The sequence below is a fragment of the Argopecten irradians genome, chromosome 1 (genome assembly GCF_041381155.1).
Source record: "Argopecten irradians isolate NY chromosome 1, Ai_NY, whole genome shotgun sequence".
NCBI classification, from domain to species: domain Eukaryota; kingdom Metazoa; phylum Mollusca; class Bivalvia; order Pectinida; family Pectinidae; genus Argopecten; species Argopecten irradians.
Genome location: NC_091134.1, coordinates 74,452,240 through 74,470,844, shown reverse-complemented (window position 1 = coordinate 74,470,844; position 18,605 = coordinate 74,452,240). Strand labels below are relative to the sequence as shown.

General features: G+C 41.6%; 2 protein-coding genes across 2 annotated transcripts in view; one reads left to right on the top strand and one right to left on the bottom strand.

Moving 5' to 3' along the window:
• Positions 1 to 296: 296 nt before the first annotated feature.
• The window catches only part of LOC138314290 (pyridine nucleotide-disulfide oxidoreductase domain-containing protein 1-like), a 33,656-nt gene continuing 15,347 nt past the window's right edge, over positions 297 to 18,605 (bottom strand). The window contains exons 5-7 of the mRNA XM_069254557.1: positions 8,307 to 8,467; positions 4,595 to 4,689; positions 297 to 485 (exon numbers count right to left, since the gene is read on the bottom strand). Of these exons, the coding sequence (XP_069110658.1) occupies positions 297 to 485; positions 4,595 to 4,689; positions 8,307 to 8,467 (445 nt within the window). The remainder of the gene's footprint in view (positions 486 to 4,594; positions 4,690 to 8,306; positions 8,468 to 18,605) is intronic.
• On the top strand, positions 9,904 to 17,827 carry LOC138308494 (mucin-22-like). The gene is made up of 10 exons (XM_069249504.1): positions 9,904 to 10,008; positions 12,114 to 12,458; positions 12,509 to 13,020; positions 13,209 to 13,545; positions 13,754 to 15,292; positions 15,413 to 15,973; positions 16,010 to 16,309; positions 16,450 to 17,061; positions 17,098 to 17,297; positions 17,503 to 17,827. The coding sequence occupies exons 1-10, from the start codon at positions 9,904 to 9,906 to the stop codon at positions 17,825 to 17,827; spliced, it is 4,836 nt and encodes a 1,611-aa protein (XP_069105605.1).

Below are 18,605 nucleotides of genomic sequence, written 5' to 3'. Positions count from 1 at the left end.
CCTTGATTTAAAAGCAACTAGAGGTCACAATATATATTCTTGCTGGTTTATCAATCGTTTATTCCAATGAAGGTATATATTACTTAAAATTATTACTCTCATCAAGTTAAGGTTATCAAATGTGACCCTGTAACAAACATTCTGGGTTTAAAGAAAGGAAATGGCAGATATCTAACAAACATATTGGGCATACAGTTATAAATAGCTGATATATAACAAGCATTCTGGGCATTATGAATGGAAATTACACTAAGAATATTTACAAATTTGGGTACGTATACACTATGATTTAGTACCTATATTATATAAGGCCTTTGGTTAATAAAACAATTGAGATAGAACAAGTTTGTATATAACCAGGAAGGGTTCTCACCTTGTATAAAGCCTGGTAATGATGATTCAGTCATTGCTGTGGCAACAAAGTCCTCTGCAGTATGGATGACCTTCACCTCCACTTTATACTCCACATGGACTTGATGTGAAACCTATCAAGTTTCAAATTATTTAAATCACTAACTTATTACAATCTCAGGGTAATTAACAAACCATTACAACCTACCACAATCACAGGGTAATTAACAAACCACTACATCCTACCACAATCACAGGGTAATTAACAAACCACTACACCCTAACACAATCACAGGGTAATTAACAAACCACTACCCTACCACAATCTCAGGGTAATTAACAAACCACTACCCTACCACAATCTCAGGGTAATTAACAAACCACAACATCCTACCACAATCACAGGGTAATTAACAAACCACTACACCCTACCACAATCACAGGGTAATTAACAAACCATTACACCCTACCACAATCTCAGGGTAATTAACAAACCACTACCCTACCACAATCTCAGGGTAATTAACAAACCATTACACCCTACCACAATCTCAGGGTAATTAACAAACCACTATCCTACCACAATCACAGGGTAATTAACAAACCACTACCCTACCACAATCTCAGGGTAATTAACAAACCACTACCCTACCACAATCACAGGGTAATTAACAAACCATTACACCCTACCACAATCTCAGGGTATTTAACAAACCATTACACCCTACCACAATCTCAGGGTAATTAACAAACCACTACCCTACCACAATCTCAGGGTAATTAACAAACCATTACACCCTACCGCAATCTCAGGGTAATTAACAAACCACTACCCTACCACAATCACAGGGTAATTAACAAACCACTACCCTACCACAATCACAGGGTAATTAACAAACAACTACCCTACCACAATATCAGGGTAATTAACAAACCACTACCCTACCACAATCTCAGGGTAATTAACAAACCACTACACCCTACCACAATCACAGGGTAATTAACAAACCACTACACCCTACCACAACCACAGGGTAATTAACAAACCACTACCCTACCACAAACTCAGGGTAATTAACAAACCACTACCCTACCACAATCTCAGGGTAATTAACAAACCACAACATCCTACCACAATCACAGGGTAATTAACAAACCACTACACCCTACCACAATCACAGGGTAATTAACAAACCATTACACCCTACCACAATCTCAGGGTTATTAACAAACCACTACCCTACCACAATCACAGGGTAATTAACAAACCATTACACCCTACCACAATCTCTGGGTAATTAACAAACCACTATCCTACCACAATCACATGGTAATTAACAAACCATTACACCCTACCACAATCTTAAGGTATTTAACAAACCATTACACCCTACCACAATCTCAGGGTAATTAACAAACCACTATCCTACCACAATCTCAGGGTAATTAACAAACCATTACACCCTACCACAATCTCAGGGTAATTAACAAACCACTATCCTACCACAATCACAGGGTAATTAACAAACCACTACCCTACCACAATCACAGGGTAATTAACAAACCATTACATCCTACCACAATCTCAGGGTATTTAACAAACCATTACACCCTACCACAATCTCAGGGTAATTAACAAACCACTACCCTACCACAATCTCAGGGTAATTAACAAACCATTACACCCTACCACAATCTCAGGGTAATTAACAAACCACTACCCTACCACAATCACAGGGTAATTAACAAACCACTACACCCTACCACAATCACAGGGTAATTAACAAACAACTACCCTACCACAATATCAGGGTAATTAACAAACCACTACCCTACCACAATCTCAGGGTAATTAAGAAACCACTACACCCTACCACAACCACACGGTAATTAACAAACCACTACCCTACCACAATCTCAGGGTAATTAACAAACCACTACCCTACCACAATCTCAGGGTAATTAACAAACCACAACATCCTACCACAATCACAGGGTAATTAACAAACCACTACACCCTACCACAATCACAGGGTAACTAACAAACCATTACATCCTACCACAATCTCAGGGTAATTAACAAACCACTACCCTACCACAATCTCAGGGTAATTAACAAACCATTACACCCTACCACAATCTCAGGGTAATTAACAAACCACTATCCTACCACAATCACAGGGTAATTAACAAACCATTACACCCTACCACAATCTCAGGGTAATTAACAAACCACTACCCTACCACAATCACAGGGTAATTAACAAACCACTACACCCTACCACAATCACAGGGTAATTAACAAACAACTACCCTACCACAATATCAGGGTAATTAACAAACCACTACCCTACCACAATCTCAGGGTAATTAACAAACCACTACACCCTACCACAACCACAGGGTAATTAACAAACCACTACCCTACCACAATCTCAGGGTAATTAACAAACCACTACCCTACCACAACCTCAGGGTAATTAACAAACCACAACATCCTACCACAATCACAGGGTAATTAACAAACCACTACACCCTACCACAATCACAGGGTAATTAACAAACCATTACGCCCTACCACAATCTCAGGGTAATTAACAAACCACTACCCTACCACAATCTCAGGGTAATTAACAAACCATTACACCCTACCACAATCTCAGGGTAATTAACAAACCACTATCCTACCACAATCACAGGGTAATTAACAAACCACTACCCTACCACAATCTCAGGGTAATTAACAAACCACTACCCTACCACAATCACAGGGTAATTAACAAACCATTACACCCTACCACAATCTCAGGGTAATTAACAAACCACTACACCCTACCACAATCACAGGGTAATTAACAAACCATTACACCCTACCACAATCACAGGGTAATTAACAAACCACTACCCTACCACAATCTCAGGGTAATTAACAAACCACTACACCCTACCACAATCACAGGGTAATAAACAAACCACTACACCCTACCACAATCACAGGGTAATTAACAAACCACTACCCTACCACAATCTCAGGGTAATTAACAAACCACTACCCTACCACAATCACAGGGTAATTAACAAACCACTACACCCTACCACAATCACAGGGTAATTAACAAACAACTACCCTACCACAATATCAGGGTAATTAACAAACCACTTCCCTACCACAATCTCAGGGTAATTAACAAACCACTACACCCTACCACAATCACAGGGTAATTAACAAACCACTACACCCTACCACAACCACAGGGTAATTAACAAACCACTACCCTACCACAATCTCAGGGTAATTAACAAACCACTACCCTACCACAATCTCAGGGTAATTAACAAACCACAACATCCTACCACAATCACAGGGTAATTAACAAACCACTACACCCTACCACAATCACAGGGTAATTAACAAACCATTACACCCTACCACAATCTCAGGGTAATTAACAAACCACTACCCTACCACAATCTCAGGGTAATTAACAAACCATTACACCCTACCACAATCTCAGGGTAATTAACAAACCACTATCCTACCACAATCACAGGGTAATTAACAAACCACTACCCTACCACAATCTCAGGGTAATTAACAAACCACTACCCTACCACAATCACAGGGTAATTAACAAACCATTACACCCTACCACAATCTCAGGGTAATTAACAAACCACTACACCCTACCACAATCACAGGGTAATTAACAAACCATTACACCCTACCACAATCACAGGGTAATTAACAAACCACTACCCTACCACAATCTCAGGGTAATTAACAAACCACTACACCCTACCACAATCACAGGGTAATAAACAAACCACTACACCCTACCACAATCACAGGGTAATTAACAAACCACTACCCTACCACAATCTCAGGGTAATTAACAAATCACTACCCTACCATTATTGTACCAATTATATATCTGCTGACATAGCACATACATGCGTGATGGAAATATGAAGGTTTGATAAGAATGCCGATGTAAAATCCTTAAAGGGTTGAAACAGGTGCAAAACCAACTTAGTAATTAATCCTGTTTAATAAACATGATTTTACATGTCACAAAATCAGTAGTTTACCTGAAATAACACCAGACACCATACTTGCTGTACGCCATACTGTCAGATGGTAATTAAAATATGACTGATAATCGATCAGGTCTAGACTAACACTGTACTCAAAGACCACCCCAGAAATATGAAGCTGATATTGCAGATATCAATATGAACATACCTCCTGTTGACCGGTCATTTTTAGGTTTGTTGACCAATCTGGACCGAGAGCTCCTCCAAATGTTTCCTCTTGTGATTGGTCTGGGAGCTTGTTATCTACAAAAATAATCAACCAACATCCCTTTGATATGTTATAATAATTATCTCATCCTTCATGTCATTTCTTCAATATTTTTTAGTTTTCAATGACTTAGAAAATATTTCCCGTAACTGAAATTGGCAAACAGATAAAAAAAAACATTTCATAGTCTATTCAAAGGCATATTTTTTTAATAACTCAGTTCTACTCCGATGGGTCTGAGGGAATATATTTTCGGCTTCCTGGTAAAATAACTGCTACACTGTTAACTAAAGATACCAGACTAGGGAACTACTGTATTACTCCAGCAATCATCAGTGGTACACCTTAAGTAGTATATCTAAGATAATTTCTTTACCTTCAGTAGTATACATTTAAGATAATATCCTTACCTTCAGTGGTATTATATAAATAATACCTGCATTAGACGATGACAGTGCCTAGTGTCACCCCGAGGATATCGCTGTCACCCGAGGCGAAGCATTAGAGGGTGACAGTGCCTAGTGTCACCCCGAGGATATCACTGTCACCCTCTAATGCAGGTAGTATTTATTTTATTATACCAAAAGTCTAGAAACAAAACTACTTTTCAAGTATTTGCAATATATTGAAACTTTTTAACTGATTTTAGCGACGAACAGTCACCGTCGACAGTAGAATAGCATATCAGCTTCTACTCAATAGCGCTAACTATCACTGCATTATAAAAAAGAATACTCACAATAAGCATTTAGTGAAAATTCTTGTTATCTTGTCTCCTGCCTTTGTTTAAATCTTAACGTTTTTGTAAATCTCAATGAATTTTGGTTTCGTCCCGTCGTCTGTTTACAACATTAGCAACGTCACGAAGACGCTTGAAATCACATGTCTTCCGTTCACCTAATCACCGACGGGTTCATAAAAACCAACATATAGCGCTTTGACGGTAAGCGAAAAGACGTGAACGGAGAGCTCCGTCCTTTATATGATATTTTTTTATTGATAAACAGACTAATTTGGCAAAACTATTACTAAATAGCTCCAGATAATTTTTGAAGCGTCGCTTCAAAAAAACAAAGATGGCGTCGAAATAAGAAATGAGTGCGCATCTTTTTTGGGCGGTTAATATTTTGCACTGTCAAAAATACACTATCACCCGTTGCTAAAGGGTTGCTACGAACGTGTCTATTGTTTCCTATTGTTCTAATGTTACCTGCCGTGTGATAGTGTAAAATACCAAATATCTCTCGACCAATCAGAATGCAGGATTCTCACTTGAGGTATAATAAATGTAGACTATTTCCTTACTTTCAGTGGTATATTTAAGATAATATCTTTACCTTCAATGGTTTATGTAGACTATTTTTTTACCTTCAGTGGTATATTTAATATAATATCCTTACCTTCAGTGGTATATTTAAGATAATTTCTTTACCTTCAGTGGTATATTTAAGATAATATCCTTACATTCAGTGGTATATTAAGATAATATCTTTACCTTCAGTGGTATATTTAAGATAATATCCTTACCTTCAGTGGTATATTTAAGATAATATCTTTACCTTCAGTGGTATATTTAAGATAATATCCTTACCTTCAGTGGTATATTTAAGATAATATCTTTACCTTCAGTGGTATATTTAAGATAATATCTTTACCTTCAGTGGTACATTTAAGATAATATCCTTACCTTCAGTGGTATATTTAAGATAATTTCTTTACCTTCAGTGGTATATTTAAGATAATATCTTTACCTTCAGTGGTATATTTAAGATAATATTCTTACCTTCAGTGGTATATTTAATATAATATCCTTACCTTCAGTGGTATATTTAAGATAATATCCTTACCTTCAGTGGTATATTTAAGATAATATCCTTACCTTCAGTGGTATATTTAAGATAATATCCTTACATTCAGTGGTATATTAAGATAATATCTTTACCTTCAGTGGTATATTTAAGATAATATCCTTACATTCAGTGGTATATTTTAGATAATATCTTTACCTTCAGTGGTATATTTAAGATAATATCCTTACCTTCAGTGGTATATTTAAGATAATATCCTTACCTTCAGTGGTATATTTAATATAATATCTTTACCTTCAGTGTTATATTTAAGATAATATCCTTACCTTCAGTGGTATATTTAAGATAATATCTTTACCTTCAGTGGTATATTTAAGATAATATCCTTACCTTCAGTGGTATATTTAAGATAATATCCTTACCTTCAGTGGTATATTTAAGATAATATCCTTACCTTCAGTGGTATATTTAATATAATATCCTTACCTTCAGTGGTATATTTAAGATAATATCTTTACCTTCAGTGGTATATTTAAGATAATATCTTTACCTTCAGTAGTATATTTAAGATAATATCTTTACCTTCAGTGGTATATTTAAGATAATATCCTTACCTTCAGTGGTATATTTAATATAATATCCTTACCTTCAGTGGTATATTTAAGATAATATCTTTACCTTCAGTGGTATATTTAAGATAATATCTTTACCTTCAGTTGTATATTTAAGATAATATTTTTCATTCAGTGGTATATTTAAGATAATATCCTTACCTTCAGTGGTATATTTCAGATAATATCTTTACATTCAGTGGTATATTTAAGATAATATCCTTACCTTCAGTGGTATATTTAAGATAATATCTTTACCTTCAGTGGTATATTTAAGATAATATCCTTACCTTCAGTGGTATATTAAAGATAATATCTTTACCTTCAGTGGTATATTCAATATAATATCGCTACCTTCAGTGGTATATTTAAGATAATATCCTTACCTTCAGTGGTATATTTAAGATAATATCCTTACCTTCAGTGGTATATTTAAGATAATTTCTTTACCTTCAGTGGTATATTTAATATAATATCGCTACCTTCAGTGGTATATTTTAGATAATATCTTTACCTTCAGTGGTATATTTAAGATAATATCCTTACCTTCAGTGGTATATTTAAGATAATATCCTTACCTTCAGTGGTATATTTAAGATAATATCCTTACCTTCAGTGGTATATTTAAGATAATATCTTTACCTTCAGTGGTATATTTAAGATAATATCTTTACCTTCAGTTGTATATTTAAGATAATATTTTTACATTCAGTGGTATATTTAAGATAATATCCTTACCTTCAGTGGTATATTTCAGATAATATCTTTACCTTCAGTGGTATATTTAAGATAATATCCTTACCTTCAGTGGTATATTTAAGATAATATCTTTACCTTCAGTGGTATATTTAAGATAATATCTTTACCTTCAGTGGTATATGTAGACTATTTCTTTTCCTTCTAATTCAACTTCAAGTTAAAAATATGAAGAATAATTAATTGCATCCCGAAAAAATTCCATGACACTATATCCTATACAGAATGAAGTACTGTTTGTGCATGCACCAAAGGCGAAATAAATTATTTTATATTATTTTTGTGTTAAATAGGCATATATTAAACACCAATTATTTTTCAAATGATGAATATCTTTTATGCTCTGTCGACGGTGGAGCATCTTTAAGATAATATCTTTACCTTCAGTGGTATATTTAATATAATATCGCTACCTTCAGTGGTATATTTAAGATAATATCCTTACCTTCAGTGGTATATTTAAGTTAATATCTTTACCTTCAGTGGTATATTTAAGACGTTTTGATGGTTTGTTTCCCTCCTCCTTCTCCGAGTTCAGTTTAGGTAAAAAGAATTCTGCAGCCCCAGCATCAACAAAGGCATTAGATATAGACTTGTCTTTAATGGCCCAGACCACTTCACAGCCCTCAACCTCGTACCTAGGTAAGGAAATGGTTTATATTAGGCCGGGATCTAGGGGGGGTCCACGTGCACCCCCCCCCCCCCCTCACAACTGAATGAACCAATGTTTTTCTGAAGCCTTATGACCCACTGATAACGAAATCGAGAGATAACATTGTATAAACTGGGATGAACTTCCGGTTATGACGTCATCAAGATGGCCGCCATCTCGAATTTCACTAAAGATTGGAAAATAGTCATAACATTGACATTTTTCAACCGAAGAAGACAAATGAGGCACCAAAACAACAACAATAGAACAACAAATACATATCAGGACAATATAATCCAATATATGTAGTTATTTCTACGCAGGGAATGAAAAAATCGGATTTTAAGCTCAAAAATGGTATTTTTTTTAGCAAATTTTTCATATTTGGCTTGACACAGCAAAAATGTTTGCCAACAGCAAACTGTTGTTTCTAATCAGTTATTTGACCTCTTATCAATCAGTAAAAACAACACCAACAAAGAAAACAATGTTAACATTGTATAAGCTCCGTTTATGACGTCATCAAGATGGCCGCCATCTCAAATTTCACTAAAGATTGGAAAATAGTCATAACATTGACATTTTTCAACCGAAGTAGACAAATAAGGTATCAAAATGATCATAATAGAACAACAAATTCATATCTGGACCACATTATTCAATATATGTAGTGATTTCTAGGTAGGAAATGAAAAAATCGGATTTTAAGCTCATTGCAAAAATGATAATTTTTTAGCTAATTTTTCATATTTGGCTTGACGCAGCAAAAATGTTTACCAACAACAAACTATTATTCGTAAACAGTTATTTGACCTCTAATCACTCAGTAAAACAATAAAAATATATAGAGATACAAAAAAGAATTATTGTTATAACATCATTTGGTTTACAAAACATCACCGGGTGCGTATACAGGGTATATGATTGCTGTTTTTTCCAAACCACTGACACTACAGTTTCTGGATGTCTTAGAATTTCCTGAAGATAACATTGGCAATTGACGATTCATACCTTAACGCATTTGAATTTTAAGTTGGCTTAATATCTAAGTGGGACTTGACAATTTCCTTACATAATCCATTTTCATGTTCGAAAGTTTGTAGACTAGTAGCGTCTCAAAATGAATTTTTACAGCACAACGCCAACTAATAGGGTATCAAATTAAAACTGAAGAAAGCATTTGTTTCTGTTAATACCACGACACTTTCCGAAATTTGTTTCCTTTAGAAATAGCGCATCCACTGTTAACTTTATTTTTTCTGTGTATAGTATAAGCAAAATGTCAGATGGTTACTGCAGTATCACATATTTCTTTCAATAGTTCTTAATGATAAGCATTTTGCCAGAGTGTCGATGAGCTGATGAGCTGATGTGACATTACATTACCGGTTTACCATCGTAGTTCTAACTTGTCAACCGTCCATGGCCAGAGGTAACATCAATAACATCGGGTTCGTGGATGTGGGAGCTCATCCTGTTTTCAACCTAGTGATACACATATCGTATATGATGTTCCAGACCTCTCCGGTAGAATGGAAAAGACACTAGAGCCACATTCTGCGAAGGGTTGAGTTGCTTTTCCTTAATTCGTATGAAGCACAATTCCTAATTCTTGTGAACCCTCAGTGACCATAGATGGCACAGGTGGGTTCTTTGAGGTCATAAATGAGGTCTACAGTGAAGTTCCTCTCTTTGCCAAGTCTGGAGAGCACTGTAGAAAACTTTTTCTGGAGAGTCTTCAATGGTGTATCCACGCATACACCAGATGCGACACAACCAGTACCTTCAAGGGACTGGGGAAAGTCTGACCAATGAAATTTAACATTTATGACCTCATTAAAGACCTCGAGGATATCACCTGTGCCATCTATAGTCGCACGAGTGTCCACAAGGTTGATAAATGGTGCTTGAATCATTCCACAATTTGAAGAATCTGGATCTGGTGTAATTTCCTGAGATGTCTGAAACAGCATATACGATATGTTTGAATATCTGAAGGAGATCCAACATCCCTGAACCTGTTGTTCCTAATATAAACTCTGGTAATGGATGGGTCATGAAAGATGACAGGCTAGAACACCACTGGTAATGTAGTGTCACATCAGCTCATCGACATCGAAGACGACGCTCTGGCTTTCGACGAATTGGATACTGATATCTTGATTAATCTGATTTGGACTGCATGTACCAGCTACCAGACATGCCGAGTCACGTCAGAGGATAGTGCAGTGAGGCGGGAAAGCACGCACAATGATAATGGTTATAATTGAGAACCAGTGAAAGAAATATGTGACATTGTGGTAACCATCTGACATTTTGCTTATACTATGCATAGGAAAAAAATGAAACTGTGACTTGTCCTACCTAGATATTCTGTCAACTTTACATTCATGTTTCCTACTTATAAATCGCCAATAGTCAAACTTATTTAAGGAATTTATAATACACTAGGAAACTGTAGTGTCAGCGGTTTGGAGTTAGAAAAATAGCATATACCCAGCATACGCACCCGGTGATGTTATGTAAAATTAATGATGGTATAACAATAATTCTTTTTTGTATCTCTATATATTTTTATTGTTTTACTGAGTGATTGGAGGTCAAATAACTGTTTACGAATAATTAGTTTTAATTAGTTTGTTGTTGGTAAACATTTTTGCTGCGTCAAGCCAAATATGAAAAATTTGCTAAAAAAATATCATTTTTGAGCTTAATATCCAATTTTTTCATTTCCTACCTAGAAATCACTACATATATTGAATAATGTGGTCCAGATATGAATTTGTTGTTCTATTATGATCATTTTGATACCTTATTTGTCTACTTCGGTTGAAAATGTTAATGTTATGACTATTTTTCAATTGTTAGTGAAATTTGAGATGGCGGCCATCTTGATGACGTCATAACCGGAGCTTATACAATGTTAACATTGTTTTCTTTGTTGGTGTTGTTTTTACTGATTGATAAGAGGTCAAATAACTGATTAGAAACAATAGTTTGCTGTTGGCAAACATTTTTGCTGTGTCAAGCCAAAATATGAAAAATTTGCTAAAAAATTACCATTTTTGAGCTTAAAATCCGATTTTTTCAATTCCTGCGTAGAAATTACTACATATATTGGATTATATGGTCCTGATATGTATTTGTTGTTCTATTGTTGTTGTTTTGGTGCCTCATTTGTCTTCTGCGGTTGAAAAATGTCAATGTTATGACTATTTTTCAATCTTTAGTAAAATTCGAGATGGCGGCCATCTTGATGACGTCATAACCGGAAGTTCATCCCAGTTTATACAATGTTACCTCTCGATTTTCGTTATCAGTGGGTCATAAGGCTTCAGAAAAACATTGGTTCATTCAGTTGTGAGGGGGGGGGGGGGGGGGGGGCACGTGGACCACCCCCCCCTAGATCCCGGCCTATATAGATAAAAACAGACAGATTATGTTATGAAAGATAAGATGAATCTAGCCAGGGCAGATCTAAACAAGTTCAGAACAGGCTCCAACAAAACAGGCGCTAACAGAACAGGTTCCCACAGAACAGGCTCCCACAGAACAGGTTCCCACAGAACAGGCCCCTACAGAACAGGCTCCAACAGAACAGGCCCCCTACAGAACAGGCTCTCACAAAACAGGTTCCCACAGAACAGGCTCCTAGTGAACAGGCCCCTACAGAACAGGCTCCCACAGAGCAGGCTCCCACAGAACAGGCTCCTACAGAACAGGTCCCTACAGAACAGGCTCCTACAGAACAGGCTCCCAAAGAACAGGCCCCAACAGAACAGGTCCCTACAGAACAGGCTCCTACAGAACAAGCTCCTAAAGAACAGGCTCCCATAGAACAGGCTCCAACAAAACAGGCCCCTACAGAACAGGCCCCTACAGAACAAGCTCCCACAGAACAGGCCCCTACAGAACAGGCTCCCACAGAACAGGCTTCTACAGAACAGGCTCCCACAGAACAGGCCCCTACAGAACAGGCTCCCACAGAACAAGCCCCTACAGAACAGAACAGGCTCCAACAGAACAGGCCCCTACAGAACAGGCTCCAACAGAACAGGCTCCCACAGAACAGGCTCAGGCTCCCACAGAACAGGCTCCTACAGAACAGGCTCCCACAGAACAGGCTCCCACAGAACAGGCTCCCACAGAACAGGCTCCCACAGAACAGGTCCCTACAGAACAGGCTCCAACAGAACAGGCTCCCACAGAACAGGCCCCTACAAAACAGGCTCCCACAGAACAGGCTCCCACAGAACAGCCTCCAACAGAACAGGCCCTTACAAAACAGGCGGTTCCAACAGAACAGATTCCTACAGAACAGGCCCCTACAGAACAGAACAGGGTCCAACAGAACAGGCCCCTACAAAACAGGCGGCTCCAACAGAACAGTTTCCTACAGAACAGGCTCCTAGAGAAAAGTTCCCTACAGAACAGGCTCCAACAGAACAGGCCCCTACAGACCAGGCTCCCACAGAACAGGCTCCTGCAAAACAGGCTCCCACATAACAGTCTCCAACAGAACAGTCCCCCACAGAACAGGCTCTCACAGAACTAGCTTCCATAATATAGGCTCCCACAGAACAGGCTACCACAGAACAGACCCCTACAGAATAGGCTCCCACAGAACAGGGCCCTATAGAACAGGCTCCCACAGAACAGGCCCCTACAGAACAGGCTCCCACAGAACAGAATCACAGAACAGGCTAGAACTGAACAGGCTCCCACAGAACAGGCCCCTACAGAACAGGCTCCAACAGATCAAGCATCTACAAAACAGGCTCCCACATACAGGCTCCCACAGAACAGGTCCCTACAAAACAGGCTCCAACATACCAGGCCCCTATAGAACAGGCCCCAACAGAACAGGCTCCCACAAAACAGGCTCCCACAGAACAGGCCCCTACAGAACAGGCTCCCATAGAACAGGCCCACATAGAACAGGCTCCCACAGAACAGGCTCCATCAGAACAGGCCCCTACACAACAGGCTCCCACAGAACAGGCCCTTACAAAAAAGACGGCTCCAACAGAACAGGCTCTTACAGAACAGACCCCTACAGAACAGGTTCCTACTGAACAGGCTCCTACAGAATAGGCTCCAACAGAATAGACTCCAGCAGAACAGACTCCCACAGAACAGGCTCCTACAAAAAAGGCTCCCACAGAACAATCCCCCACAAAACAGGTTCCAACAGAACAGGCCCCTACAGAACAGGCTCCAACAGAAGTCCCCCACAGAACAGGCTCTCACAGAACTAGCTTCCATAAAATAGGCTCCCACAGAACAGGCTACCACAGAACAGGCCCCTACAGAACAGGCTCCCACAGAACAGGCCCCTACAGAACAGGCTCCCACAGAACAGAATCCCACAGAACAGGCTCCCACAGAACAGGCCCCTACAGAACAGGCTCCAACAGATCAAGCACCTACAAAACAGGCTCCAACAAAACAGGCCCCTACAGAACAGGCTCCAACAGATCAAGCACCTACAAAACAGGCTCCCTCAGAACAAGCTCCCAAAGAACAGGTCCCTACAGAACAGGCTCCAACAGAACAGGCTCCCACAAAACAGGCTCCAACAAAACAGGCTCCCACAGAACAGGCTACCACAAAACAGGCTCCCTCAGAACAGGCTCCCACAGAACAGGCTCCTACAGAACAGGCTCCCACAGAACAGGCTCCTACAGAACAGGCTCCCACAGAACAGGCTCCTACAGAACAGGCTCCCACAGAACAGGCCCCTACAGAACAGGCTCCTACAGAACAGGCTCTAACAGAACAGGCCCCTACAGAACAGGCTCCTACAGAACAGGCTCCCATAGAACAGGCCCCTACAGAACAGGCTCCCACAGAACAGGCCCCTACAGAACAGGACCCTACAAAGCAGGTGGCTCCAACAGAACAGGCTCCAACAGAACAGGACCCTACAAAGCAGGTGGCTCCAACAGAACAGGTCCCTACAGAACAGGACCCTACAGAACAGGCTCCCACAAAAAAGCCTCCCACAGAACAGGCTCCAACAGAACAGGCCCCTATAGAAAAGGTCCCTACAGAACAGGCTCCAACAGAACAGGCCCCTACAGAACAGTCTCCCACAGAACAGGCCCCTACAGAACAGAACAGGCTCCAACACAACAGGCCCCTACAGAAAAGGTCCCTACAGAACAGGCTCCAACAGAACAGGCCCCTACAGAACAGATTCCTACAGAACAGGCCCCTACAGAAAAGGTCCCTACAGAACAGGCTCCTACCCAACAGGCCCCTACAGAACAGGACCCTACAAAACAGGCTCCTACAGAATAGGCTCCAACAGAACAGGCTCCAACAGTACAGGCTCCCACAAAACAGGCTCCATCAAAACAGGCCCCTTCTCAACAGGCTCCCACAGAATAGGCCCTTGCAAAACAGGCGGCTCCAACAGAACAGGCTCTTACAGAACAGACCCCTACAGAACAGGTCCCTACAGAACAGGTTCCAACAGAACAGGCTCCAACAAAACAGCCTCCCACAGAACAGGCCACTACAGAACAGAACAGGCTCCAACAGAACAGGCCCCTACAGAAAAGGTCCCTACAGAACAGGCTCCAACAGAACAGGCCCCTACAGAACAGTCTCCCACAGAACAGGCCCCTACAGAACAGAACAGGCTCCAACACAACAGGCCCCTACAGAAAAGGTCCCTACAGAACAGGCTCCAACAGAACAGGCCCCTACAGAACAGATTCCTACAGAACAGGCCCCTACAGAAAAGGTCCCTACAGAACAGGCTCCTACCCAACAGGCCCCTACAGAACAGGACCCTACAAAACAGGCTCCTACAGAATAGGCTCCAACAGAACAGGCTCCAACAGTACAGGCTCCCACAAAACAGGCTCCATCAAAACAGGCCCCTTCTCAACAGGCTCCCACAGAATAGGCCCTTGCAAAACAGGCGGCTCCAACAGAACAGGCTCTTACAGAACAGACCCCTACAGAACAGGTCCCTACAGAACAGGTTCCAACAGAACAGGCTCCAACAAAACAGCCTCCCACAGAACAGGCCACTACAGAACAGAACAGGCTCCAACAGAACAGGCTCCTACAGAAAAGGTCCCTACAGAACAGGCTCCAACAGAACAGGCCCCTACAGAACAGTCTCCCACAGAACAGGCCCCTACAGAACAGAACAGGCTCCAACAGAACAGGCCCCTACAGAAAAGGTCCCTACAGGACAGGCTCCAACAGAACAGGCCCCTACAGAACAGATTCCTACAGAACAGGCCCCTACAGAAAAGGTCCTTACAGAACGGGCTCCTACCCAACAGGCCCCTACAGAACAGGACCCTACAAAACAGGCTCCTACAGAATAGGCTCCAACAGAACAGGCTCCAACAGAACAGACTCCCACAGAACAGGCTCCTACAACAAAGGCTCCACAGAACAATCCCCCACAAAACAAGCTCCTACAGAACAGGCTCCAACAGAACAGTCCCCCACAGAACAGGCTCTCACAGTACTAGCTTCCATAAAATAGGCTCCCACAGAACAGGCTCCCAAAGAACAGGCCCCTACAGAACAGGCTCCCACAGAACAGGCCCCTACAGAACAGGCTACCACAGAACAGGCCCCTACAGAACAGGCTCCCATAGAACAGGCTCCCACAAAACAGGTCCCTACAGAACAGGCCCCTACAGAACAGGCCCCTACAGAACAGGCTCCAACAGAACAGGCCCCTACAGAACAGGCTACCACAGAACAGGTCCATACAGAACAGGCTCCTACAGAACAGGCCCCTAAAGAACGGGCTCCTACAGAACAGGCCCCTACAGAACAGGCTCCCACAGAACAGGCCCCTACAGAACAGAACAGGCTCCCACAGAACAAGCTCCTACAGAACAGGCTACCACAGAACAGGCCCCTACAGAACAGGCTCCAACAGAACAGGCCCCTACAGAACAGGCTACCACAGAACAGGCCCCTACATAACAGGCTCCCACAGAACAGGCCCCTACAGAACAGGCTCCCACAGAACAGGCCCCTACAAAACAGGCTCCCACAAAACAGGCTACCACAGAACAGCCCCCTACAGAACAGGCCCTCACAGAACAGGCTCCCACAGAACAGGCCCCTACAGAACAGGCTCCCACAGAACAGGCTACCACAGAACAGGCCCCTACAGAACAGGCTCCCACAAACAGGCCCCTACAGAACAGAACAGGCTCCAACAGAACAGGCCCCTACAGAACAGGCTACCACAGAACAGCCCCCTACAGAACAGGCCCTCACAGAACAGGCTCCCACAGAACAGGCTACCACAGAACAGGCCCCTACAGAACAGGCTCCCACAGAACAGGCTACCACAGAACAGGCCCCTACAGAACAGGCCCCTACAGAACAGGACCCTACAAAACAGGCTCCTACAGAATAGACTCCAACAGAACAGGCTCCAACAGAACAGACTCCCACAGAACAGGCTCCTACAACAAAGGCTCCACAGAACAATCCCCCACAAAACAAGCTCCCACAGAACAGATTCCTGCAAAACAGGCTCCTACAGAACAGGCTCCAACAGAACAGTCCCCCACAGAACAGGCTCTCACAGTACTAGCTTCCATAAAATAGGCTCCCACAGAACAGGCTCCCAAAGAACAGGCCCCTACAGAACAGGCTCCCACAGAACAGCCCCCTACAGAACAGGCCCTCACAGAACAGGCTCCCACAGAACAGGCTACCACAGAACAGGCCCCTACAGAACAGGCTCCCACAGAACAGGCTACCACAGAACAGGCCCCTACAGAACAGGCTCCCACAGAACAGGCCCCTACAGAACAGAACAGGCTCCAACAGAACAGGCCCCTACAGAACAGGCTACCACAGAACAGCCCCCTACAGAACAGGCCCTCACAGAACAGGCTCCCACAGAACAGGCTACCACAGAACAGGCCCCTACAGAACAGGCTCCCACAGAACAGGCTACCACAGAACAGGCCCCTACAGAACAGGCCCCTACAGAACAGGCTCCCACAGAACAGGCCCCTACAGAACAGAACAGGCTCCAACAGAACAGGCCCCTACAGAACAGGCTCCCACAGAACAGGCCCCTACAAAACAGGCTCCCACAAAACAGGCTACCACAGAACAGCCCCCTACAGAACAGGCCCTCACAGAACAGGCTCCCACAGAACAGGCTACCACAGAACAGGCCCCTACAGAACAGGCTCCCACAGAACAGGCTACCACAGAACAGGCCCCTACAGAACAGGCCCCTACAGAACAGGCTCCCACAGAACAGGCTACCACAGAACAGGCCCCTACAGAACAGGCCCCTACAGAACAGTCTCCCACAGAACAGTCAAATCATACTTAAAGTATGTTCCTGTTGGGTGGAATACCTGTTGAATTTCTCACAGTCCAATGGTACTTATATTGTGTTCCTTTGGGATAGGATACCTGTTGAATTTCTCACAGTCCAATGGTACTTATATTGCGTTCCTTTGGGATGGAATACGTGTTGAATTTCTCACAGTCAAATCGTACTTAAAGTATGTTCCTGTTGGGTGGAATACCTGTTGAATTTCTCACAGTCAAATCGTACTAAAAGTAGGTTCCTTTGGGATGGAATACCTGTTGAATTTCTCACAGTCAAATGGTACTAATAGTGTTCCTTTGGGATAGGATACCTGTTGAATTTCTCACAGTCAAATGGTACTAATAGTGTGTTCCTTTGGGGTGGAATACCTGTTGAATTTCTCACAGTCAAATCGTACTAATAGTAGGTTCCTTTGGGATGGAATACCTGTTGAATTTCTCACAGTCAAATGGTACTAATAGTAGGTTCCTTTGGGATAGGATACCTGTTGAATTTCTCACAGTCCAATGGTACTTATATTGTGTTCCTTTGGGATAGGATACCTGTTGAATTCTCACAGTCAAATGGTACTAATAGTGTGTTCCTTTGGGGTGGAATACCTGTTGAATTTCTCACAGTCAAATCGTACTAATAGTAGGTTCCTTTGGGATAGGATACCTGTTGAATTTCTCACAGTCAAATCGTACTTAAAGTATGTTCCTGTTGGGTGGAATACCTGTTGAATTTCTCACAGTCAAATCGTACTAATAGTAGGTTCCTTTGGGATAGGATACCT